This window comes from Danio rerio, chromosome 2, assembly GCF_049306965.1.
Source record: "Danio rerio strain Tuebingen ecotype United States chromosome 2, GRCz12tu, whole genome shotgun sequence".
Lineage (NCBI taxonomy): Eukaryota > Metazoa > Chordata > Actinopteri > Cypriniformes > Danionidae > Danio > Danio rerio.
This window is the reverse complement of record NC_133177.1, coordinates 26,295,550-26,323,081: the sequence shown is the minus strand read 5'-3', so window position 1 is coordinate 26,323,081 and position 27,532 is coordinate 26,295,550. Positions and strand designations below refer to the sequence as shown.

Sequence of the window (27,532 nt, the reverse complement as noted above, 5' to 3'; positions counted from 1 at the left end):
AGCACATAATCGTAGTATGCAAAACGTGGAAGAGAAAGCAAGAAAGAAAAGGAGCCATTCTACTTTTATTTTAAAAACTGTCAGTGTCGCGGCCATTTGTTCAAATTGTTCAGTTTCTTCCTTCACACTCCATCAGATGTGTAACAGCGAGGATGCACATTCAATCTACTTCAGCGCTTTTGTAAATAAACTAAAGCGGAACACAGGCAACAATGGAGAACATGGTAATAAGACTTCACCGACACTGCCAGACAGACATTCTAGAAAAATATGCATGATTTTAATATTTAAGCGTTGATATTGAAAGACGCGAGGGCCAACGTTTCTGAGAAGATGGTCTGAATGCTAACTTAGCCAGCTAGTCTCTCTTGCGAGAATTAAAAGCAGGAAACCGGCGGAAATTATTTGTGTCTTTATGTTCATCTTGATCGTGATGAAGATGTGCTTAAATAAACCAGAGTGTCCTTTAAAACCGGTTTATTTGCATGTAGGACAGATGGACTCTTGAGTTCCAGCACTCACTAGCTGTCCGGCTAGTCCGGAGTCTGTCTCTTAACCTAGAGAGCTGCCTTCATAGACAGCATTTTTGGGTGTCACAAGCGCGCGAACGTTCGAACGCTCCAGTAACCGAACATGCTGCCTATGTAGGGTGCTCACGGTGTTTTGAGACGGTCGCTATGAGAACATTCTTCCATTTCAAGGTTTGATGGATGTGTAATGTTAGCTTCTGTAATTATACAACAAAGCTTAGTTTCTAAAAATGTGACAGGATGTTAAATCTGTTCTGTGATCTAGATAAAGCCTCTGATTTGGCATTGGACTATAACTTAAAAATCAAATGTATTAATGTCTTGGCAGCTTTATGTTACGGTTATACACTGGCTTTACAAGGAAAAAACTTAATCATGACTTTAAAAAGTCTGTTTGACATTGGCTGTATTTATCTAACAGTGTTTTCATGAAGTTGGGTTCGGTTTAAACCGGTTTATATATTAAACTGTAATAGTGTTTTATATGATGATGTCATTATTGTAGTTAGGTATTATTAAAAAGTTATTATTATTATAAATGAAGTATATGTACCACGTTATACCAATTAATGTTAACTGCCGTCTATCTATCTGTCTGTCTATCTATCTATCATGTAATCTGACTTGGCTTTTCCATGACTAGATTTTCTTTTGTCATTTGTCAGGGGAGCCACATGAACAAAACAGACAAAAATATCTTTGAATAAACTCAAATTGAACATTTTTGTCTCGTTGTTTTTGCCTGCTTTTGTTCATGTGGTCCCTTGATAAAATGCCAGCTCAGTCAACACTGACAAGGAATTTATTAACCACTAAACTAACGCATTCAAGCCTATCAGTAATTTTGTTACTGTACCAAGAAAAACTGTAAATGGTAAACCATCATGCTCATGATAAATGTCACAGAACTGTAAGTTTCCATCTCCAGCTGTCAAAGAACTAAAGCAGGTTGATTTCTGGCAGACAAACAAAATGTAGATCTGACAGTTCTGTTGCTTTCTTTTAGTTACATTATTACAGTTTGTTCGTGTGTTTGTATACACTATCTGACAGAAGTCTATACAAGTTTTAGGAAAAACAAATAATACTTGACTTTTAGTTGATCATATGGTATGAAGTGGCTTATATGAAAGGCAAAGCCCTCTAGATTATGCTTATTGTACCAAAATAAAATATGATCATGTCTTGATTTTTAATTTTTTAATTAGGACAGTAAGGTCTGACTTTGCTTAGACAGAAGTCTTGACACTTAACAGAAATAATGTCCAGTATAGAATATAAAGTCATGCTGCACTGGAAAAATAATTAAATTTGTGTATGACTCCAGTAACTTATTAATAAAGTCATCTGGAATGACAAAGAAAGCGCTCTTGCAGGACTCCCAGAGTTCATCAAGATTCTTTGGATTCATCTTCAATGCCTCCTTCATCTTTCCCCACACATGCTCAATAATGTTCATGTCTGGTGACTGGGCTGGCCAATCCTGGAGCATCTTGACCTTCTTTGCTTTCAAACTTTGATGTGGAGGCTGAAGTAGAAGTAGCAGTGCTATCCTGCTGAAGAATTTGCCCTCTCCTGTGGTTTGTAATGCAATTGGTTGCAGAAATGTCTTGGTTCATTAGGCTGTTGATGTTTCCATCAACTCTGCAGATCTCTTGCACGCCCAAATACTGAATGTAACCCCAAACCATGATTTTTCCTTCACCAAACTTGACAGAATCTGTGAGAATCTTGGGTCCATGCCAGTTCCAATGGGTCTTCTGCAGTATTTGTAAGGATTTGAATGGAGTTCAACAGATGAATCATCTGAAAAATCTACCTTCAGCTACTTTTGCAAATGAACAACTAGAAATCCAGTTATTATTTGTTACTCTGACAACTGGGATTGATGACAATACTTTTGTCAGGGTATATATATATATATATATATATATATATATATATATATATATATATATATATATAGATATAGGTAGATAGATAGATAGATAGATAGATAGATAGATAGATAGATAGATAGATAGACAGACAGACAGACAGACAGACAGACAGACAGACAGACAGACAGACAGACAGTTGAAGTACTCCTGTTCAGAAAAAGTGATGGTTGACTGTAGTTTTGTCTTATTTCAGTGCACTGTTCAGGTGAAATTGGAGCTGGGACACAGAGCCCAGTTAAGGAAGAAAGTCACTACCGAGGGCTTCACACATGACTGGATGGTGTTTGTTCGGGGCCCGGAGGCATGTGACATCCAGCACTTTGTGGAGAGAGTTGTCTTCCGCCTTCATGACAGCTTCCCAAAACCTAAGAGAGGCAGGTTATGTTTGAGTCAACTTGATAACATTGTAATTTTAGACTCACTGTAAGAAAGTTCAAGGTGCCTTTTAATCAGGATTAAAGTATTAGTGCACTTCCCCAAAGAAAATATCCTAATAATTAACTTACGCTCTTGTCATCCTAGATGTTAAAGGGATAGTTTACGCAAAAATGTAAATTCCATCACCATTTACTCACCCTCAGGTTGTTCCAAACACAAATAAATGTCTTTGTTCTGCTGAACACAAAGGGTGATATTTAAAAGAATGTCAGTAACCAAACAGATCCCATTTACTGCCATATTTGGAAAATAAATCCTATGGGAATAGATGGGTGGCGAGATTTGTGTGGTTATTGACATTCTTCCAAATACATTCCTTTGTGTTCAGCAGAACAAAGACATGTATACAGATTAAATGATGGCAGAATTTTGATTTTTTTTGGGTGAACTGTTCTTTTAGTTTAAAAGAAATTAGTGTTTTTTTGAGGGAAATATGCTGTGATTTTCCTTATAATGGATTTTTTTGGTGCTTAGTGGTTTGAACCTCCAAAGCAGTTTCAAAGAGCTTTTAAATAAGTCCCAATGGGGAATTAGGATCTAGCGAAATGCTGTAATTGATCATTTTCCTATGAATTTTTAACCACAAATATTTGCATTCAAAAAATACGAACAGTTTCAGTAGGTAAGGCCATTTAGCAGCCTATTAAGCTGCATTAAAACTTAACTTTGGATTTTCAAACTACTGAGCACCAGTGTTGAGTAAAGTTACTTTTTAAAAAGTAACATATTACAATTTACTTAATAAAGTACTTCTTATTGAAAGTCCTGTATGTTATTATAGCTTTTTTTTTTTATTAAGATAGGATTAAGATTGTAATACATTACTTTTAACAGTACTTCAGAAGATTATTATGTAGTATGGGGAAAATCCTTAACTTTTTCCCTTAAAAAAATTCCTCAGAAATGTCCAGCACTACACTGTCATTCACTCATTCACTAATCCCTATATAGTGTATATAATAGAAAGAGGGAACGAAAATGAGTGAATTAACTCAGATCCTGATATCCTGATCCAAACATTAGTCTGTCCTGACAATTTTGTCATAAAATATTTACATGTCGCCTTGGTGTAATGAAATTTATGTCACTGTTAATTTGTCACATATAGTTGAAGTCAGAATTATTAGCTCTCCTGTTTATTTTTCCCCCAATTTCTGTTTGACGGAGAGAATATTTTAACACATTTTTAAACATAATAGTTTTAATAACTCATTTCTAATAACTGATTTGTTTTAGCTTTGTCATGATGACAGTAAATAATATTTGACTAGATGTTTTCAAGACACTTCTATACAGCTTAAAGTGACATTTAAAGGCTTAACTAGGTTAATTAGGCAGGTTAGGATAATTAGGCAAGTTATTGTATTTCGACAGTTTGTTCTGTAGACTATCAAAAAATATATAGCTTAAAGGGGCTGATAATTTTGACCTTAAAATGGTTTTTAAAAAATTGAAAATTGCTTTTATACTAGCCAAAATAAAACAAATAAGACTTTCTTCAGGAGAAAGAATATTATCAGTCATACTGTGAAAATTTCCTCGCTCTGTTAAACATCATTTGGGAAATGTTTAAAAAAAAAAAAAAAATCAAAGGGGGGCTAATAATTCTAACTTCAACTGTATGTTGTATTAATTGAAAACAGAAACACTTGCATACTTATTTTCTTTTAAATTACATTTAAAATTAAAGACTGAAAACACTACTAATTGTATTTGTTTAAAAAAATGTGTCAGTATTAAAAAAAAGTAAATTACTTAAATATTTAAAAAATAGACGTGCAAACATGTAATATTTACCCATTTTTGCAGTGTTTCCAATTAAGGTTGCACCTTGTGTAATCTTACATTTAAATGTTTTAAAAGTTATTAAACTTAAAGTTGCTATTTCCAGTGTTGCTCTCCAAAATATTTTTTCTTTTTTTTTAGTGATGGTGTTTATCGAGCGTACATTAGCTGAAAATCAGAGTGAATTGTTGAAAAAAGTTGTGGGACACCAATGTCTGACACTTAATTTAGTGCAGTATATAGTGGATAGGGAACAGCTTAAGACTCATGTTTATTTGTAAATGACGATTCATTTGACTTAAATAAGTCGACGAAAATGAACAAAACCTCACTCAGAAAAACATTATTTGAATTATTATTGAAGAATTCCTATAAATTTGTCAGAATTGCAAACCTCTACTACTTGTTATGCTTGCTTTTTAGTTTTAACTTCTGTTAAACTTGCATAAGATGTGATATAGAAATACAAATTAGCTGGGGTCCGTTCTTCGTACATGGATTACTCAGTTAGCTCAATTGGTTATAGATTTGACACGATTCATGATCGTTTCGTTCTTCAAAACTCTTCCAAGAGTTGTTGTCATAGCAACAGATCTGGTAGCTCAAACCTGCTCGGGGCAGGCTCATTTTTATATAAACAGGATTGGATCTGTCTTTTCAAGCAAAGGTAATACTGAAAGTATGTACCAAAGTCTGTTATCTTCTAACAGTAGTAGTTATTTACACTTGAGAATATACTAAATAGTTAAGAATTTAAATAGATATAAATAAGTAAAATATATATATAAAATATATAGAAATTAAATGTATGCAATATGCACTCTGAAATAAAAGTACAAAAGTGTCACGGAGGGTTCTCTCCCCAAAGGGGTCTAAGAAAACGTTTATTATTATGGACTTTTTAGATACAAACGCGTACTATTTTAAGGTACCAGCTTTAGTACAATTTGTGTAGAATAACAGACATGCACAATATTCAACTTTTTTTTTAAAGGAATAATCATTCATTATTCATAATTATTCATTGCTGATCATGATTTCGAGGATTGATAGATCAGTCCTTCACAAACTTGTTTGAAGATCATCCTAGATCATCTTAGATCATTTAAGCGAGGTACGAAGAATGGACCCTGGTGATATTGCTTTTTTAATTTCCTTTTTTTAAATTAATAAACAATATGCCCTTTATTGCAATAGTTAAATATAATTATGTTTGTTTGAGGTGTGTTTCACAATGCAAATAGTTTTATCATATCAGTGATTTATTTGTCAAAAAATATTAAAACAATGATCTAGATCAATCTTTGTTTATGCTAATCTTTCTTATCCCATGTAAAATATAAGCAATTTTTAAGTAGACTTATAATGTAGATAATGTAAAATAATGCAAACACTGTGTCTCTGGTGCTTTCAAAATATCTTCCTGTTTGCTTGAGTGGTCTGATATGTCAACCTCTGCCTAAGCCAATGGCGTGATTTTTGGGGCAGGGCTATCAGATAGAAGCAGTGTTGCGGAAACCTGTTCGGAAAAAATGGTTATTTCTGCAATTCCATTGTGTCAGTAGTGGGAGATGTAGTGTGGATATGTAGATCGATTTAAATTTATTTCTCCATATCAGTGTACATTGTAAAAAAATGTAACCATACATCTCTGACAGTATTTCTCTTGTTCTGCAGTTTGTAAAGAACCCCCATATAAAGTGGAAGAGTCGGGTTATGCTGGTTTCCTCATGCCTATAGAAGTCTATTTCAAAAACAAGGTGAGGACATCTCTTCGTATCTACAGCAGTATCTGCATTGCTTCATCTGTGACACGAAGAACTGGTATTTCAGGCAAACCGCATTAAAAGAGTTGCGCAAAAGCCTTTTTAGATGTGTGTGAGGAAAATATCCAGCTGTGCTGTTCATAAGCGCTTTGTTGCCAGTATTGGAAAAAAAAACAGATGAAGAGTTTTGCAATTCGGAAAAGGTAAAGGTCAAATAACTAGGTGAATTCAGTATTTGCACTGTGAGCTAGAAGGTTTTAGAAGCACGTAACGGAAAATTGACATGAAGCTGCTGAAATAAAGAGAACATCAAGGTAAATGGATTGTAAACGGTAAGAATGTGTAATCTTGTGTAAATTAATTTTGTAAAACGTGTGAGTTTGTATTGTGCACCTTCATCTTTTTGATATCATTATAATTTAGTATATTTACTTGTCATTTAATTTTTTTACTTTTCCAGAATCAGTAGTAAAATATTCTGTGGGGTTTTCAGTTTTCTTTTATTTCCTCCATCTAATTTTACAGTAAAATTTTCACATGCTGTTAGATTGAGGTGCAGGTTTGATACTGATATTCACCGTTTTATCAGCACAGTTTAAATATATTTCTGTGTGTAAGCCTGAAGATGCTTGTTTCTTCATTGGCAGGAGGAGCCTAAAAAGGTGTGCTTTAATTATGACCTTTTCCTGAACCTGGAGGGGAACCCACCCGTCAACCACCTACGCTGCGAGAAACTCACGTTTAACAACCCCACTCACGAGTTTCGACGCAAGCTAGTCAAGGCCGGTGGGGTGAGCTGGACTATTTGTGTTTGCTTTTGTGTTTTGTACCTCTATAATCAGCTCTTTTCATTGGACTCTCACTCTCATTCTCTCTTTATGTTGAGGTGTTTTTCTCATCTCAGGCTATCGTTGTTCCTGAGGGAGCGGAGATGATGCCTCGACCCAGTCCGGATTATCCAATGCTGCCGACTATTCCACTCTCTGCCTTCTCAGACCCTAAGAAGATCAAGTCAAGTCATGTGGTAAAGGTTAGTAATAATGGCATCTGTTGGTTAAAAGAAATATTATTAGATTTTAGTATCAGTATGTTAGGCTAATTGTCATATATAAACGCGTGTGCTCCACAAAATAGCATTATAAGATTTAAACATCCAAAGCTTGCAGTTTTTACTTCCACCAGAATGGATCTACACTTTTTTTGACATCACATCAGACTTCATTTTCTCATCAAATCTTTTGACCAATTGAAATGCTCTGTAGTATCTGACATGTCCCGCCCCCTTCCAGATGCTTTTTTTAATATGCTTTTCACTTGATGTTCTTGATCTCAAGCTATCTCACTGGCAGAGCTGGGGTCAAAGAAAACTCTTACCGGCCTGTCATCATGTTTCAGTTGAGATTACGTCAAACATTTTTTTAAAAAGTGCACATTTCAAAACACTTCACAAGACCTTTAAAATGAATTTAAAAAGTTTAAAGCATTCCGTGTTTTAAATTTGATTATGTAAATTCTTCAGGTTGATATTCATGTTAAAGGGTCACGAAACACCACAACACATTTTTTGAGCTGTTGACAGTCGTATATGTGTCCCACACAGCTAAAAACACTGTTAGGACAACTATATTTCACTAAAAAGTGTAAATTGGTTGTTTTTGCGTTATTTCAAGCAAATTCGTACTTCCAGTTTGAAACAAATTTTTTAAGCTGTGTCACGACCATGAGATAATAGCGTGTATTCCAGCATGCAGACTGGGCGTCTGTGCCAGAGTGTGTCTTATTACGTCTTACAGTGTGTTGCATTAATGCATGAGTAAGGCTTGGTTCAAACCAATCAGCGCGCTCTATTGTGCAACTTCATTAATATTCATTACTCTCATAGTGTTTAGACGACAGAGACGCCACGTTGTGTTGGAAAAACAAGCGTGAAGTGTTGCTTTAATAGTCTGCTGCAGTTAAGTTTTGTTTTCATTTTCTCTCTGTGAGAGCTCAGACTGTGGATTAACAGTGTACGCGACGCTCGACAACAATAACTTACGTGTCTAAGGAGGAACATTGTTTACCTGAGAGCTGTTCTCATTTGCTAACGCTGACATCCGGATTCGCTTGTAACGTTAGTCTTCTCTTAATAAAGACGCGGCTCTAGTTGCTGGTGATTGTCCTGTCTCTACAGATTTGGTAAGTGAGCGACCAGTGCTCTTTGTTTATTCAGTTTGTTCGTATCGAACAAACTATTGCACCGAGTGTAAACATGTTAGCACTACAACCAAACTTTAACCTCGTGTAGGATTTTTACCGCATTTTGTGACCGGGATAACACACGCAGCTTTCTGACGCTACCTGCCGTGTGCATCTAAGTTTCGGGGAAATGCGGAGGGTTTTTTTTTCTCATTCGCCGTGCGATATCAAACATTGCATGAAAAATACACGCTTAGAGCAGTTCCTCGAATCAAATATCTTGTTTGTCGCGAGGGGCATGACTGAATTCCCTGAATGAAAGAGCCAAACTGCAGTTAAAGTCCACCATTTAATAATTTGGCAAATAATTCGACTACAGATGTCCATGTAAACACAGCCACTTTCTCCCCTGTGTGTGTGTGTGTGTGTGTTTTGACTCTGAAACTCAGCGTGCCCAAATAGACACTCCCACACCATCCCACTTTAGTTCCTCCGACACTCCCCCCTAAACAGAGCTGGACACGTCCACTTTTCAGACTTTTTCCAAAGTAGAGGTGTGAAAACACCCTGCTGAAACGAGGGGGTTTCATGGCCCTTTAAGGTGCTCTATTTATAACACATAAACCTTTGCTATTAGCGACACCGGTGGACATTAAATGAACTGCAGCAAGTCCATTGAGTTATTGCAACATTTGTAATATTTTAAATAGTTTATCCCATAAAAGTCATTTTTGCTTCAAATGACAGTTTGAAAAAAGAAACTTCTTTCCTTAAAGGTTAGCAAAAAATGTAATTTGTAGGTCAAAAGTATTATTATTAAATCAATTGGTTAAACAACTTAACTTGTCTATTTTAGATATTTAAGGCATTCAATGTTCTATATGTGATGGTTTCAATCATCTAAGAGTGTGTTCCCGATAACCATCATTAGCCAACTAAGGTCGCAAGTTCATAGTTAGTTGATTTGGCAATTCCCAAATCCATCGTTCCAGTGAACATTCACAAACTTGTACAATTGCAAACTTGTACACTTGCAACTACACCTCTAGAGCTGTAGTAAGAGGCATAGTTCCTGGTTGTGTTCTATTTCCTGTTATCCCACCTAGGCTTGGGCGGTATCCAAATTTTGATACCGTCAAACCGCCTCCTTATTTTACCCCGGTTTCCGGTATTACCGGCGTAATAAAAAAATTATGACGTAAAGCAAACTGTTGGCTTGAGCCTAAACCATTCAGAAACTGAATACATTCTATGCGACCTTAGGCTCAGTGAGAGAGAGAGAGAGAGAGAGAGAGAGAGAGAGAGAGAGAGAGAGAGAGCACTCGACGCACAGCACCTCTCTCTCTCACACACACACACACACACATCTCTCCCGCGATTTATTCAGAAATTTACTCCCACACCATAAGAAATCTGGCCGGCTCCCGCGGTACTGCAGCGGGAATGCAGAGCTGTAATCGGGCCATAAAAATTATACCCGATAGGTCCCGAGTCCGACAGGTACAGTTTGATTGACAGCTTTATAAAGCCCGAACCCATTTACAGCCCGACATTATTCAAATGTGCTCATGCACACAGCTCTAATGCATTTTTTTCAAGAATGAGTCATTTATATGTTTTAACATCATTTATTCGTAACAAACGTAGACTAGGCTATATGCCACTTGAAAGTTGGAACAAAGAAATAAAGTAAGTCCTCTGTAACATCGTAACATCTCAGCACTCTATAGGTCTAGGTACATGCACTTAGCCTTTAAATTAGCCTACACACAAATGAAAAAAAATCTTTCTTAACAAATCAAATTAAAATAAACTCTAAATGATGACGGGTATTTTGGCAATAACGAAATTAAGATAAAGGCTCTGCAAGGTTTGTTTCTCAACTTCTCTTCACAATCTGGCATTACGGCGGCGGTGAAGCTGAATATTAATAGAATAATGCCACCATTAGCCTGTATACTCTGTCTACATTATGATTATATGGTTTAATTAATATTTATTTATAATTGAAAAACCCTTTACTCACCAAGATTAGGCTACGTGTGTTTGTGGAGGAACATTATTAAATCCACAGGCTTTAGCGCAGTCCTGCGCTCACAGGGTCCAGCAGCTGAACACCCTTTACTGCAGCTACAGGTCGAGATGCAGAGTTCTGATCTGGCTGATTTTGCAAGTTTTGGGTTGGATTGTTTGTTCATCTTCTACCAGTCAGGAACATCCATTTAATTTTCCATGACAGCAGTTTTACTGTAGCGAGAGGCCCCGTCTTTTTACCTGTCAGCTTGCGGTTTAGGGCTCTACCGTAATTCGCAGTGTATGAGCGACCGCGAAATACTTGCGGCTGGAATGCGCTCTTTCTGAGCTAGTGACTGGCTTGACCGCCGTAATAATTCGCTTTTTTTACTACTTCATCATCATTTGTTTCACCTTTGCAGTGATGGATTTTAATGCAGGGATTTAGATTTTTCGGGTCTCGCCGGGTTCGGGCAAAGATCTTTAGCTCTAATGCAGACCTCTCGTTCATATTAGCCACGTCTCCCTTCTGTTCAGTCGAAACTCCCAAACTGCAGGACACTTTGAAGCGCGACACGTCACGTCACCTCTCCCTCTCCCCCTCCCTCTTCCTCTCTCTCTCTCCTCCACACTGTCCCGTGATGACAATCACACATACGTTTTTGTAGGCATTAAATAAAGGATATTTAATATTTTATGACGGTATAACGGTATTGAAACTGACACCGTTGCTATTTTTAGATCCCGCGGTATACCATAATACCGAAATACCGCCCAAGCCTAATCCCACCTATGTCCTATACCTTTCAAACTTTCCAACATTTAAACTTGGAATGATTTTTTAAAAAGTTTGTATTTGCTTTCCAAGTGTTTTTTTGTTTTGTTGCAGATTTAACGATCTACATATTGACAATTGCTCCCCCTTTGTAGTAGACTTTTACAATAAATAAAATAAAAAAATAAACTAAATCCTACTTAATAATAATAATAATCATTAATAAGTAGGATTTTTTCATTTCTTAATAAATAGCCTACTGTTAATTACAATCATTAGCCGTTTATATATGAGTATGCATAGTACTATGATAATTCAGCCGTGAATTATGTCGTTGTTTGGGAAATGCACCCCAGGTAGGGTTGGGCTGATAGACGATGCCATCGTCCATCGCCGATGGCGGATAAACAACACAATGCTAAGCCGCTAAGCGAGCTAATTTCTCGCTTGCGAAAAATACACACTCATACTATTTGTATTTACACTAATACATCTTAGTATTCAAACGGCATTTTACAAGGAAAATGATTCACATCCACACTGTGTTTTACCTAGCATTTCTGAAAAGCCCTCCGTCCACTGAAAACGCACATAACTTGACCACACACACACACACACACACACACACACACACACTTTCATGCGCTTGTCTGAGCTCCAGAGAGCAGTGCAGGTCGGACAGTTTTCAAGAATGTACCGCTGGATCGCGTCTCTCACTATAGTTGTTAAACGTGATATTTAATTCATCTCGTCTCTTTCTAAAACTCTTCTGTCTTTTGAATCTATCAGGTAATGTGTCACAGCATCAGTACACTGCTTCAATCTTTCACTTTCAGTACTTGGTCATTTTAGTGAAAACCTCAGATACTGTAGGTTGGGCACCTTTTTTACCAACCAAGTTTGTCGACGCCATTATAACGACACAGATCACTTCCTATTCATGCGTAAAAAGTGATTGACAGGTGGTAATTTGTGTGTAATTTATTTATTTCTGATTTGTTTATGGGTAAAACAAAGACCATATGGGTCAGGAAGTTGAAACAGTGGGCTACAAATAATTAATTAGTTATACATTAATTAATTATTCATAAAAAATGAGTTCACCTCCGCCTATAATGACGATGCCATCGTCCATCGTGATGTTTCACATTAGACATCGTACAATGCCAAATTGGTCGATATCGCCCAACCCAAACCCCAGGTTGATATTAGCTATAAGTTGAGCTATAAGTAAAATTCTGAAACCTTTGCTATTAGTGACAGCAGTGGTTATTACATGAACTGAAGCTAGAATGTTTATCCAAAAAAGAAAAAAGAAAAAAAGAAATCTTTTGCTTTAAATTACTCAATCTTTTGTCCCTCTTTATAACATATATGAAGGTATTTGTAATAAAACCTGAGATGTCTGTATCTCAATTGATAGTCTATTCTATCAAATAATAGGATGCTTCTCTATGAGCCAATACATTAAAAATAATCCATGTTAGTCAGTCAGTTTAATCCAAACCTTGTGTAGAGACACAAGCATGATAATATGAACAAATTAAAATTAGGCTTTGCCCACAGATAAATAGTAATATCAAACTCGGAAAATGCTTGCTCGATGGTTGAATTTTCTTTTTAACAAGACACATCATAAAGTTGTAGAGAGTAATGCGATATTTACAAAGCAAAAAAATCTCAATATTTTGGGGTATTTGTATGCATAATTTTTGTTTTATGTTGGTACCATGCTTATTCAGGCTTGTCATGGATAAATAATATGACATTAAACCAGGAGTGTGTGGCAGCAAGCCCCTAAAAATGAGGGATTCATCAAATAATTCATATAAACAATTTGTTCACAATGGCTGATTTGTTTAGAAATTCAGTAATGATTGTCTTAATCAATCATTAAATCCTCAACTTCAGAGAATTGTATTAAAGTAGATTGATTCAAGAACAAAAACTAATGATTGTCTAATGTTGATTGTAATGTTGAATGTAGATGAACAAATATTCTGCTTTTTCTCAAAATAAGAAGACAATGTTGTGTCTACAATGCTGAAATGTTGTATAAAATCATTATCACGTTTGCTACTTTGATCATGCACAAATATCCAAGAAAATGTCACTCCTGCTTGTGTGTGCATTATATCACATCTTAGAAAAACACAAAAACCCAGAAAGGGGATTTTATTTTTGCTTTTTTGTAGGAGTCAAGTAAAGATGGAGGAAGTGGGAGCAGCAAAAGCCTTAAAGCCCATAAGGCAACCAAAGAACACCAAGAGCGCACACGAAAAGACTCCGAGAGCAAAGCCACATCCAGAGAGAGCGACCGAGAGGGCAAATCATCAAGAGACCTGTCATCATCCTCTTTTTCCAAGAAATCCACAGACGGCAGAGGAAAAGACGATGTGAAAACGGTGCCCAAAGCTGCCTTCAAAGAGCCCAAACTCACGGTCAGAGAGTCCAAGATGGATGGCATGTCTCCAAAAGGTGGTGGAGGGGTGACTGTTGGAGTAGACACTCGAACCCCGGGCAAACGGCCCTCGTCTGCCAACGAGTCGCCCAAGCTTAGTACCAAGAAACAGAAGAGGATAGGCTCTGAGGGCATGAAGGGTGGAGGCTACAGCAGCAGCTCTCCCCGCATTACCTCAACAACACCCTCCAATTATCCCGAGAAGAAAACCACGAAAGATAAAGGCCACTGGACCAAGATAAAAACTGAGGTGGCGGAAGTCAAAAGGCAACCCGACTCTGATGAATCCAACTCCGAGGATGAAGCCTCTTCCAAATCAGAGGTATGTTTATGTTGTTCCCTCAGTAAAATGCAGTTTGTGATCTGTTACTAGGTTTACATCTGGTATCAAGATGTGTTTTGTTGATCTGATCACAAGCAGACAAAAATACAGGTTTACAGGTCAAAAACTCTTCAGGAGGTAGAGGTTGTCAACAACACATTTGACCAGTTTTGTGCCGCTTTGTGTAGCTTTTTTTTATTGTTTCTTGTCTTGTTCATATGTTGCTCTGGCTTATATATCTATGTTAGGTTAGATTGAGAGGTTAGAAAAAACCTTCCCTCAAAGAAAACAAAGGCTGTGGTTTGTTTGTGTGGATAATTAACTAGGTGTAAACAGGAGTATGTCTTCCACACCTAGGCCCTATTTACATATGGTATTAAGATGCATTTTGTTCAATACGAATACAAGCAGACAGGAGAGACACGTTTCTATTCAGACTTGGCATTTAAAACATCTCTTCTATCCACTTTCGACAACCTTTCCTTGGATGAAGGGTCTCTGGAATGGTGTGTTTATAGGTTGCAAAAATATTCTTGTGCAATTTAGACGTTACACTGTCAAAAAAAAGTGCAAAATATTTAAAAATATTTGTAATTTTTTTAACATTTGTAATTATTGTAAAATATTTACAGTGAAATCATTTAAATATGCATAGTTTATTTACTAAATAATGTAAGTACAAACATAGATTGTATTTTATTTTCTTTCCACTTAGCTTACACATGTATTAACATAACTGACTGCATTTCAATTATTTAAGGAAAATTTCAGAATATCTAAGATTATTGTTGCTTTGCATAAAAAAAAATAATAAATAGAGCATAAATACGTCAAATAAAATAGTCGCAAAGCAGTTTTTCAACAACAAAAACCAATGACTGCTGCTGTTTGGAATGCAAGATGCTCATATTTTTGTAAAACATCTTATTTTAATCAAATAGTAATTTATATTTGTGAAAAAAGCTACATCACTTTAAACTATAGACCAGGGGTGCCTAAACTTTTTTTTTTATGAATGGCCAAAAAACAAACTTGCTGTGGCCCGAAGGTAAATATATTTAACTGTATTACAAAGTTTCCATGAATAATTTCCTTATTTATTTTAAAAATAAGTAGAAAACTTTACTTTAAGCATATTAACTAATCCATTATATAAGATTTTATAATGAAAACATAAAAATTCCATTTATAACCTTGTTTAATGCTGAATACAATTGGGTATATGCCAAGCTAGTGTTGTTCCTATACTGATAAACTTCCGGTTACCTGATATTGTGAGTTTTTTTTTTCCATTTTATCCGGTTCTTTTTACAGCATCTATGTTGTAATGTTATTAAAATACATTCAGTTAAACAGACTTTGGCATTTATTTAGTTGCTCAAGCGTAAAACGAGAAAAAAAGCCGTTTACTCGCACACGCCCGTCAGAATCGGCAGGCTAGCTCAGAAGCTCCATTGATTATACTGGGGAAAATAATTGCTCATATTATAAAAACATGGCGGGGGAAAATGTAATTTAATGTAGTGCTTCTTGTACAATCTGAGACCCACTTTATATCGGATATCGCTCAGCCAGTAGAAATAGGTGATTTAAAAAAAAAAACAGACTTTAAACGTGCAGATTTTGCATTGGCATACAGTTTACCGGAAGCGGTTAACCCAGGTTACTGGCAAATTAAAAGTCCTATTAGCATGCTTCGGCATACCTATAGTCAAGCTGCACCTGCCTTTACTTTCATTTGCTCACTGAGGACTTCAGAATTGTGCTCTATCCGCTGAGCAAGAGTATGTTAATTTTTAAAAAATGTAATCACTCACAATTTACATTAATTTAATTGAAACATTTAATTCAAGGTCGTTTTTTGTAGCTTTAAAATAAAACTAATAAATGAAAGGTTACGTTAAATGAGAAATTACTGTATTAAAACCATTAACATTAGACAAATTTAATTGTTACATTTTAGGGGATTATTTAGCTTTTTTTTATTTTGGTCGGATAGTTATTTTAATTTTATGAAGCCACTGAATTATTTTTAAAAGTGTATGAACAGCAGCAGTCTTCTTTCTGTTTTAACAGAACAGATCTGCTTTGTACATAAATGTCAGGACTGGTTGGAGAACCTTAGTTTTTTTTTTACATTTACCAAATGTAGCATTATCGACATTAAAGTTCATATCCTTATAACTAGTTCATAGGACTGCATGAATCATTTGAATGTGATTTTCATGTACATTTTGTCCGAAAAAGCCAGTCCTATAATCAGGAGTAAATGTCCAGAACCTGCTTTCAGATCAAGCAGCCTTTACTACCCAGAGCTGTAGTTCTCCGACAAGCTGTGCAAATATTTACACATGATTTATTCAGTCTAAAAAATAATCATTGTATGTTTTGACAGATGATTGCATCACTTCTCAATGACCCATGGCTCTGCTGCTGCTACATCCGAAAGTACTCAAAAATAGCACATTTAATAACATGGGTTACTACAAACTGGCTTCATAACTTCAGTCGAGGGTCTGAATTAATTCCTTCTGGAAGGTTACTCTGCAGTTGTGTGATTTTTACTCTGGAGGATATTTACTACTGATTGTAAAGTTTCCCTGACAAGATGTGCATGAGAATTGCATCTTTGGCTAAAATGTGATTTTTATTTTATTTCGATTAATCTAGCCCTACTAGTGCACTTCAACAACACATCCCAAAATGTTTAAGAATATAGTCAATAGATGTAGAATGTCTGATCTTATGTGTTTTGGAAATCCTTGAAAAAGGACAAGCTAAACAGCTTCGTTTACACCTGTATTTACACTTGTGATTAGATTGACTAAAATGCATCCCCGTGGTGTAAACAGGGTTGTACTTAAGTATGCTCTGATCAACCAAATACACAGTAGTGTGTCTGATCATCTGAATTGTAGTAAAGCTCAGTGATGTTGTTTATTTAGCAGTCGGCTCCATCCAGTCCATCAAGTTCCAGCTCAAGCTCCAGCTCTGATTCTGACTTTGAGCCGTCGCAGAAACAAGGCCAAGGTATTGAGTATAATCATGAGTTGTATTATCAGTTGTGTGCCGGCTCATTACGCTTGATTGAATGCAATGGTTGTGTCCAGGGACACTGCGTTCAATGGTCGAGGATATGCACTCTGAGGGCTCTGATGACGACAGTAGCTCTGAGGTTGAGACGCCCATGAAGACGACTCCATTCAACCACGACTCACGGTTTGTGCCATTCTTTTTGAATTTGATTTAAAGTTTAGACCACTTGATAACTAAAATCTATAATGCAAGTGGGTGATAAGTACAGTGCTCAGCATATATAACTACACCCCTCACAAATATATCTTTTAAATTCATAGAAAGCTATACAATATTAGATTAGTCTGTACTGAAGCCAAATCTGGAGCTTATCTAACAAAATAACTTACGATAACGGTCTAAAAACTAGTAAACCCAAACTTATATCTTATAGAAAAATATTAAATATAATTTTTTTTTGCAATATTTTGCTTGAATTGAATTGTATTATCTTTCAATTTCTAAATATATTTGGTGACTAAAATATTATTTTAATAAATATATCTCTTTAATAAATCTGTTTTGTTTTAATACATTGCCTATATTCACTGAAAGCAAAGGTCAAGGTGCTACAGGATTGGCCAACTCAGTCACCAGACATAAACATTATTGAGCGTGTCTGGGGTAAGATAGATTAGGATGCATTAAAGATGAATCTAAAGAATCTTGATGAACTCTGGAGATCTGCAAGAATTCCAGATGACTTGACTTGAAGTGATTTGAATCATTGCAGAGATGTATAGATGCAGTCCTCCACGCTCAAGGGAGTCATACACAATATGAATTCTTTTTTCACTTCACCATGATTTATATTCTATACTGTACATTATTTCTGTTAAGTGACAAGACTAAGGGCCTACTCACACTATGCCATCCGTACCGTGCCCAGGCACGTTTCCCGGATCGTTTGAGAAGTGTGAGTGCACTGAATCGGGCTCAAGCACGGTTCACTTGGCCGGCCCTGGCCCGGTTGGAAGAGGTGAGCGCGGTTCACTTGGGCTTTGGCACTGTACGCTTGTGTGTGAGTGCAAAACGCGCCAAAGCCCGAAACTGAAAGCGAGACGTGACTTTTAAGGAGCTGTTTCATATGGATTTATTAATCATTCTTACTGTTCAGTGAACGCAAACTGCCGTAGTTTATTAAAGACGAGAACTCCTCACAGCACGACAGCTGCGCGCCTTCAGCAGATCTCCTCATTCCTGCAGCACGAGAGCTTTATGATTGTTTATGAGCGCCAAAAGTGGCGGATCTGTTCGGCGAAATATCTGACTGCATGTCACCGCATCCCTAAGGACTGTTTGGCGAAATATTTGACTGCATGTCACTGCATAACAAACGACTGAAACGATATAACTAGAGAAATCTCCACTGTGCTGCTGAGTGAAAGCGCTTCTCACTGAACAGCGCAGCAGCGATGACGTAAGCGTGCCGAGGCCCATTTGTGGTGTGAGTGCGGGCCGTCGGGGGAGACGGGAGGGGGGACAAGCGTGCTTTGGCCCGGTTCGAGGCAACTGTACCTAGTGTGAGTACGGCCTAAGTCAAAGTCAGACCTTACTGTCCTAATTAAAAAATTTAAAGTCAAGGCATGATCATATTTTGGTTAAATAAGCGTAATCTAGAGGCCTTTGACTTTCATATAAGCCACTTCTGATACCAAATGATCCACCAGAAGTCAAGTTATTATTTGTTTTTCCTAAAACCTGGTTGGTCGACAAGACTTTTGTCAGGTAGTGTATGTAAACACAAGAAAACAACACTGTAGATGGTGTATTCTAGGAGATTTTCATATCCCTCAGTTTCGAGTGTGGTCCTGGAAAATCTCTGTTCACACTAAAGAGCTCTTTAGGGCTCTGTTAGCCCTAAAGAGAATTGGGGGAATTAGGGGAAGGGCTAGGGGGTGGAATTGATATTGGGCCTAATACAGTCCTCTCTTTCTTCTTCCCTTGTAGGTCCTTGTACATTATTATCTCAGTCACATAGAAAGAATTTTTAATCCTTTAAGTTCATTCTGAATTTCCTGTTTTCAGTTTGAGCATGGACAGTGAGAGTGATGGTAACGAGGAGTCTCGTCCTCCCAGCCAGGAAGCCCCCTCACCTTCACTCAAACTCAGCTCAGCAAACCTTAAGGTAAGTTCATATTGCATTGCGATGAAACTTCAGACTAAGTTAAGTCTGAAATCGTTGTATCCTTTGTCAGATGTTAGGAAAAAAGAGCCCAGACTCTTGCAATCGCGAGAAGATAATCAAGAGGGGATACGACAAGGTAGGAACGGTAAATAACTCAATCATACTCATCATCACTGATTCAACATTTTATTGCACATAAAGCTACAATGTAAGGTTTAAACGAGTGATCTGGTTGCAGGCTTATACAGAGGAGCTTATGGACCTCCATCGCAGACTGATGGCTCTGAGAGAGAGGAACATTTTACAGCAGGCAACTATATTTTTTATCTATTTTTATGAATATTTTTTGAGATTTATGAATTAGGGGAATATTTTTGTTCCTGGCATAAAAAATATCAAACATTTAGCTTTAAGAATTTTTTAAAAAGCTTAATTAGCAGGAATTTCTACTTTAAGATTGCATTTAAACTGTGGTATGCACTATTTTTAAAATAGCGGTCTGTGCTGATTTTATAGTACAGCTGATACCTCAGAGTAGGTTTTAATCTCATATTTTCACTAATTATAGTGTCGTAATATGTTTTTCTTCTTACAGTTCAAACTTTCTTTAATATCTAGGAACTTAACTCTCATTATTATCTGTTATCTAGTTACCTAGCTGGGGAATATATTAATGCGCTGTGTAATATCATTGCGCCTGCTGCAGCCATGGTACAGCAGTCAAGTTCCTTGATTATGTTGGCATAGTTCCTAGCTGTATCAGCTTAGTAAGTAGCAAATGGTCATTTTCTGTAATCTTAGCACACAACTTAGTAACTACAGGAGAGTCAAACTTTAAATAGGAATATTATCAAACTGAAAAAGATGCAAATGATCTAATTCGGTTCAATTACTTATGCTAAGCTAAGCTAAAAGCCCCCCACTAGACCTGGGGCTTTGTTGAATAGATTTAAAAACTGTAAAATTCTGTTTTTTTCTAAAATTAGATTATATCCCAAAATATCTGAGTGTTCCTTTAAGACCTAAGATAAGAAACTTTCTGTAATACACCCACAGAAGTTGATCTTTTTTTTTTAAGGTGTTAAGAGTGCACCTTCTTGTAGAACCACTTACATGTTCCACGTTTCTTAAGCCCTTATATCTGCTGTCAACTGAAGTAAAAGGGATTTTTGATTGACATATAGTTAAATTAAGAATTATTAACCTGTTTAATGGAAAGAAAATTTCTAAAAACATTTCTAAACATAATAGTTTTAATAAATAATCTCTAATAAGCGATTTCTTTTATCTTTGGCATAATGACAGGACACAATATTTTACAAGATAATTTTCAAGATACTAGTGTTTAGCTTATTTAAAGGGCACCTATGATGAAAATCATCTTTTGTAAGCTGTTTGGGCAGAACTGTGTGTAGGTTGCATGTCTTCATCGTAACACAGATAATCTTATCCACAAAAGAGGACGTGTGCAAAGCAACTGGAATTGAAGGATCTGTTCAGCTCTGTGATCATTTGCACCTCAAAAAAAGAGTTCAATTTTTGTAAATAATGTAGTAAAATAGCTGTAATTCATCACCACAGCCACATGTCAGTACAGTTATAAAAAAGATGATTCAATCCTGGTTTGTGGACTTAAATCAGGTGTATTTTGTACAGTAACATAACGTATATTCATACAGCGGGCGACGCAGTAGCACAGTAGGTAGAGCTGTCGCCTCAAAGCAAGAAGGTCACTGGTTCGAGCTTTGGCTGGGTCAATTGCCGTTTTTGTGTGGAGTTTGCATGTTCTCCCCGTGTTCACGTGGGTTTCCTTCGGGTGCTCCGGTTTCCCCCACAAGTCCAAAGACATGTGGTACAGGTGAATTGGGTAAGCTTAAAATTGTCCATAATGTATGAGTCTGTGTGTAAAGGGGTGTGTATGAATGTTTTCCAGTGATGGGTTGCAGCTGGAAGGGCGTCCACTGCGTAAAAATATATGCTGGATAAGTTGGCTGTACATTGTGCTGTGGCGACCCCAGATTAATAAAAGGACTAAGCCGAAAAGACAACGAATGAATGAATATTCATACAGCAGTGGATATTACTTTGTATCCTGTCACATTTGCCATGCGAGCACAGTCCGAATGTGTGTTTGTATGTGTGCACGCGCATGTAACCTTTATAACAAGATTGTGTGTGACTCGTTGCAGAAAAGCTTGAATTAACTCTACAACAAATATATCAAATAACACTTGGGAAAGTTTTTACTGTGGTAAGGGAGATCTACTTCATTCTTGTTGGTCACTGTGCTGTTTATCTACATAAATGCTACCACACCAGAGCAATACAAACAGATCCCTGACACGTATGTAAATAATCTGATGGGTGTTTTGAACTGAAACTTTACAGACACATTCTAGGGACACAAAAGACTTCTCTTAAATCTTGAAAAAGGGGTAAAATAGGTGCTCTTTAAAGGCTTAACTAGGCAAGTTAGGGTAATTAGGCAAATCATTGTATAATGATTTTTTTGTTCTGTAAGCAATCAAAAAACATATTGCTTAAGAGGGCTAATAATATTGACCTTAAAATGGTTTTAAAAATAAAATAAAAACTGCTTTTATTCTAACTGAATTAAAAAAAATAAGACTTTCTCCAAAAGAAAAAAATAGGAAACACCATGAAAACTCCTTACTCTGTTAAACATCATTTGGGAGATATTAAAAAGAAAAAAACTTACAGGAGGTCGAATCATTTGACATCAACTGTATATGAACTGCATATGCATTTGTGCATTTCAGATTGTGAACCTCATAGAGAAGACCGGCCATTTCAACATCACCAACACAACCTTTGACTTTGACCTGTTCTCCTTGGATGAGTCAACCGTACGTAAACTCCAGAGTTACCTGGAAGCCACGTCCACATGACACAAGGAAGCTGCTCGGCCGTGATTTGTGTGAAAGGAAAGGCCCTTAAATGATCAGGGGGCAAGAAGGAAAGTTACCGAAAGCAACATATAAATGCACAGGAAACAAACAAACGACAAAACGAGCAAACAAACAACAACAAAAACTCTATACTGTAATACAAATAAGCAAACAAAAGAACCAGAGGCTTAACGGGGCGGTTTTCAGGGTTTATCTAATAACAGCACTGCGCATTGCACTAAGAAACAAAACTGTTGGCACAATACTGTCCAAAATGGACAAGATCTCGCATAGGAATGGATGATGAGACACCTTGTATTAAAAGTAAGTACATTTCAAAGCTGGTTTTGCACCAAAGCTGTAACACTGGTGGATCCCTCGCTCTGGCTTTAACGCAGGAGCGATGACTGAAAGACTGTGTTCGCTCTCTACCCTGTCACTTTTCTGCTCCATGTATGTTAAACGTGGAAAGAGCCCAACTCGATCAAACTTTATCTGCATACTGTCTGTGTCCGCATAGCTTCGTAGCCCCCCCCCACGTGTTGGATAAAGTACATATTTCCAAGCTTTGGTGATAGATGCTCCCTCAGATCAGCTAATGGGGGGAAACTATCTGCCTTTGTAGTGCCTTTTTAAAATATCATGTTTTTAAATTATAATCGTTTGTGAGTCTCTTGTTGGTCCTTGGGCCGTTAACATTGAAATGCCTGAAATCGACACTCTTTTGAAGACGGTTTAATAGCTGTCCTGAGAGAACACGTTATGAGAGAACCGTTCTGCATGTGTGATCTTGCGCATTATTGTCTGTTTCTTGATGGTCATCAACATGAAGTCAATTTGTTAACCATTTAAGGTTCTAGTTTATTTAAGTAACTGTGCACTTTTTTCTGGTCACTTCAGTGCTTTGTAACTATCTGATAACTATATTTATGATTATGTTCTTTTTTTTTTACATAGACTTGCAAAAATGTACAGATTTTTGTCAATGTTTTTAATGCATATTATTGATTACTCGATCACTTGAGAGAATATGCACAGAATGAAGAGGGTGAGTTTTCTTTGTTGTATGTATTCCAATGGTGCAATTGGGAAAAAAGAGAGTCTTCTGTTCACCTGAAGTATTATACGAGTGAATATGTATTTGTGTCAGATACGTATTGTCTGATGATACTGCTTTTTAAAAAGCATACCTGCTTGACATGTTATTCTTCATTGTCGATTGCCAGTTACCCTTTTTGATTCTCAATAATGTATGGTTATAAAGTAAACAATGTTTTCAGTGAAACATTTGTGTTACACCATGGGGAAATTGCAGTGGTCTTTTTGTTTGTGCACGATTAACATGTACACTGTAAAACCCAAAAAGTGAAGGTAACTCAAACCATTTGAGAAAACCGATCGCAACAAATTGTTTAAGTTCAAAAACTTATCCTAATGAGTTCTGTGAACTTAATCCATTTGAGTACATGAAGCAATTTGAGCACAGTAAAACCCGATAAATGAAGAGAACTCAAACCAACTGAGTACTGTAAAACCCAATAAGTTAAGCCAACTCAAACCGTTTGAGGAAACCAATTGCAACTTAAACCTTTTGAGTTAAAAAAAAATAATCCATACGAGTACTGTGAACTTACTCCATTTAAGCTAAAGTAATGAGGTATTAAATTAACTCATTACTTTCAACACAGTTCAAAACTCTTCAAATGAGTAGAATTAACTTTAAGGGAATTTTGAGTTAACTACACTTATTTCATATGATAAAGTTGACTGTTGGGTTTTACAGTGTAGAAATACTAATTTGGAGGAATGTGCATGTGATGCTCATAACCTTTATACAGTTTATACACTTATACTATTCTCTGGCTTTTAAAAATAGAGAAGATGGACATAATAAATTCACATAATAGATACAATATGATGCACAAGGTAAAAACACTTTAAATAGGTATCTTGGCTGTGCTTGCATTTCTGACAAAACAAAAAGAAAGTTGTACATAGCTCAGCATATTGACTACGCCCCATTTTGAAAATTAATGTTCTCCATTTCTCAGTGTATATAGGCAATGTATTTTGGTGCATTTAAACAAAACTGATTTATTAAACCGATTTATTAAAATAATATTTAAGTCACCAAACATATTTAGAAATTGAAATATACTATTTAAGCAAAATATAGAAAAAAATATTACAACCTTTTTTTTTTTTTTTTTTGCTTCACTTGATTTTTCCTCTTTTTTTAAATTTGTATTTAATATTTTTCTATAAGTTTGGGTGTACTTTAGTTTTTGGACTGTTATCGTAAGTTATTTTGTTAGATAAGCTCCAGATTTGGCCTCAGTACAAACTAATCTAATGTATATTCACAAATATAATATTGTATAGCTTCCTATTAAAAAAATGAATTTAAAAGAGATTTATGAGGGGTGTACTTATATATGCTGAGCACTGTATATATTAGTGAAAATAGAATCATTACATTATTATTTTGTACCAGTGTTCGTAGTGTTTTCAAATTAATGTAGAAATAAATTTATGGAATAAAATAAAAAAAATATGAATTAAAGATTAAAATCAATAAACCTTAAAATATGAATGTTATATAATCTAATGAAAAGAATAACTAATACATAAATATGTTTAAAAATATTTTTAAAACAATGCAGAATTTATAACATTTAAATAAAATAATTAAAAATGTGATCAAAATCTTTATGGAATGTTAGAATAAAAGAAAATACACTGTTAAAATTAGGTTTAAATAATCTGATTTGGGCGAGGCAGTGGCGCCTCAAAGCAAGAAGGTCGCTGGGTTGCTAGTTCGAACCTCGGCTCAGTTGACGTTTCTGTGTGGAGTTTGCATGTTCTCCCTGCCTTCGCGTGGGTTTCCTCCGGGTGCTCCGGTTTCCCCCACAGTCCAAAGACATGCGGTACAGGTGAATTGGGCTGGCTAAATTGTCTGCAGTGTATGAGTGTGTGCGTGAATGTGTGTGTGGATGTTTCCCAGAGATGGGTTGCGGCTGGAAGGGCATCTGCTGCGTAAAAAACTTGCTGGATAGGTGGGCGGTTCATTCCGCTGTGGCGACCCCGGATTAATAAAGGGACTAAGCCGACAAGAAAATGAATGAATAAATGAATCTGATTTGTATTGTAGTTTAACAATAATAATACAAAAAGTATGATTAATAATATTCAAATAAACACACAATACCGGTCAAAAGTTTTGGGACAGTAAGCTTTTTAAATGTTTTAAAATAAGATTCTCCTGCTCACCAAGACTGCATTTGTTTGATCAAAAATACAGTACAAATTGTAAAATAGTGAGATGTTCTTATAACTGTTCAAAAGTAAATTATCATTTATTTATTCATTTATTCCAGTGATTTTAAAGATGAATTTTCAGCTTCATTACTTCAGTCTTCAGTCACATCATCCTTCAGAAATCACTCTAATTTTAGTAATTATTAAGCCTTACTATTATTATTATTATTATTAATGTAATAAAAGCAATAATGACTGGAGTCATAATTTTATCTGAAATTACATACAATAAGAAAGCAATTATTTAAAATTTTAATGAATATTTAACAATTAAACAATTATTTTACATGTAATAAATGTGCCTTGATGAACAGAATAATTTCCTTTAAAAAAAGAACATGAAAAAAAACTGAAGCCAAACTTTTGACCGGTAGTGTATAATCCAAACTTTGACAATGCAAGCGTTTCCTGCTGATAACAAAATAAATAAATAAATAACCAAACGCAATTCTGTATGGTTTCACTGTAGCCTAGTACGCAATTGTTTTAGTTTGTACTATGATTCTAAATGATGTCAGAAACGTTGTTTTATTTACTGATTTATATTTTGCTTTTCCACATTTATTCGTCGCTTTACGTAAAAGCGTCTAATAAAAATTAGCAAATGTAAACATAAACCCCTGAAATTTTGCATGTATTCCTAAATCATTTGCATATTTAAAATAATATGTCAAAGTGGACGAGCTTGCGGTGATTCTTTAGGTTTCTTGTTTTTTCTTTAAAGAATAGCAAATACAATTTTAACAGTACAAAAATATACATGCCAGGGGGAAAATATAGAATGTACATATGTAATAATCAAATAAATACATTATGGAGTTCACAATTTTTTAAAGTGCTTATAGGGTTTTCTTATTTAGAGAGTCTCTGATACTTCTAATAAACAAACCTATTTCAGTCATCAGTACCCTTAAATTTGGTTTCTTATTAGTCAATTTACATGTATGAATGTAAATTTTGTTAACAATATAAATATTTAAACAAAAACAACAATCCTCTAGGGTAAACAGTAAAGCCAAAAAGTAAATTTTCCTACTACAAGAGAGGTTTTCAACACTGAAAATTGTTGTTAATATACTTTTACACCTCACCCCATGAGTTGACTGAGTATACAAAATGCTTGTCTTCTCATAATTATTACAAAAATACATTTTACATCAATCCCACTTTAAACATTTTTTTTGTAAATGCTGTTTTGCTGAATAAAATCTGGAGAAGTTCATAGGATATTTCTTAAATTTTTTCTAACATGATATTTCTGTGGTAACAGCCAAACTTTAACACAGCAAATCAATTCACCATTTGATAAAGACATCCAATAAGATTGAATATAAGGTAGAGTAATAATTTCATTACTCTTATCTACTGTAACACCAATTTTGCCAACATAAGATTTAGTAATATCAATAGACTATGTATCAGAGGTGTAAACATGATTAATACCTATAAATAACATATGGGCATCTGAAGGAATTAAACCAATAACATTTAAAAATTCATTCATTCATTCATTTTCTTTTCGGCTTAGTCCCATTATCAATCTGGAGTTGCCACAGCGGAATGAATCGACAACTAATCTAGCATATGTTTTAAGCAGCGGATGCCCTTTCAGCCGCAACCCATCACTGGGAAACACCCATACACACCCATTCACACTCATATTCTACGGACAATTTAGCTTACCCAATTCAGCTACACATTGGAGTGTGGGGGAAACCGGAGCACCCGGAGGAACCCCACACAGTTGAAGACTCTTGTTGGGTAACGTTAATTGAGATTTTGTAATAAGAGGAATTCATTGTAAGAAAAGAGTATTCCTTTTTATAAAACTGACTAACCAAGCTAATTTGGTTGTCAAAGCATTTTTAAGAAGTTTTGCGTTTGTATAAAAGTG

General features: G+C 35.8%; 1 protein-coding gene across 14 annotated transcripts; it reads left to right on the top strand.

Annotated features, from left to right (window-relative positions):
- The first annotated feature begins 120 nt into the window (after window positions 1-120).
- On the top strand, window positions 121-23,623 carry mllt1b (MLLT1 super elongation complex subunit b). Of its 14 annotated transcripts, none has more exon segments than NM_001040384.1 (12): window positions 121-224; window positions 2,664-2,844; window positions 6,371-6,453; window positions 7,107-7,250; window positions 7,364-7,489; window positions 13,621-14,208; window positions 17,154-17,238; window positions 17,319-17,427; window positions 19,312-19,411; window positions 19,482-19,556; window positions 19,650-19,721; window positions 22,192-23,605. In NM_001040384.1, coding segments are annotated over 12 exon segments (1,704 nt in total). In that variant the 5' UTR covers window positions 121-212; the 3' UTR covers window positions 22,321-23,605.
- Window positions 23,624-27,532: the final 3,909 nt, after the last annotated feature.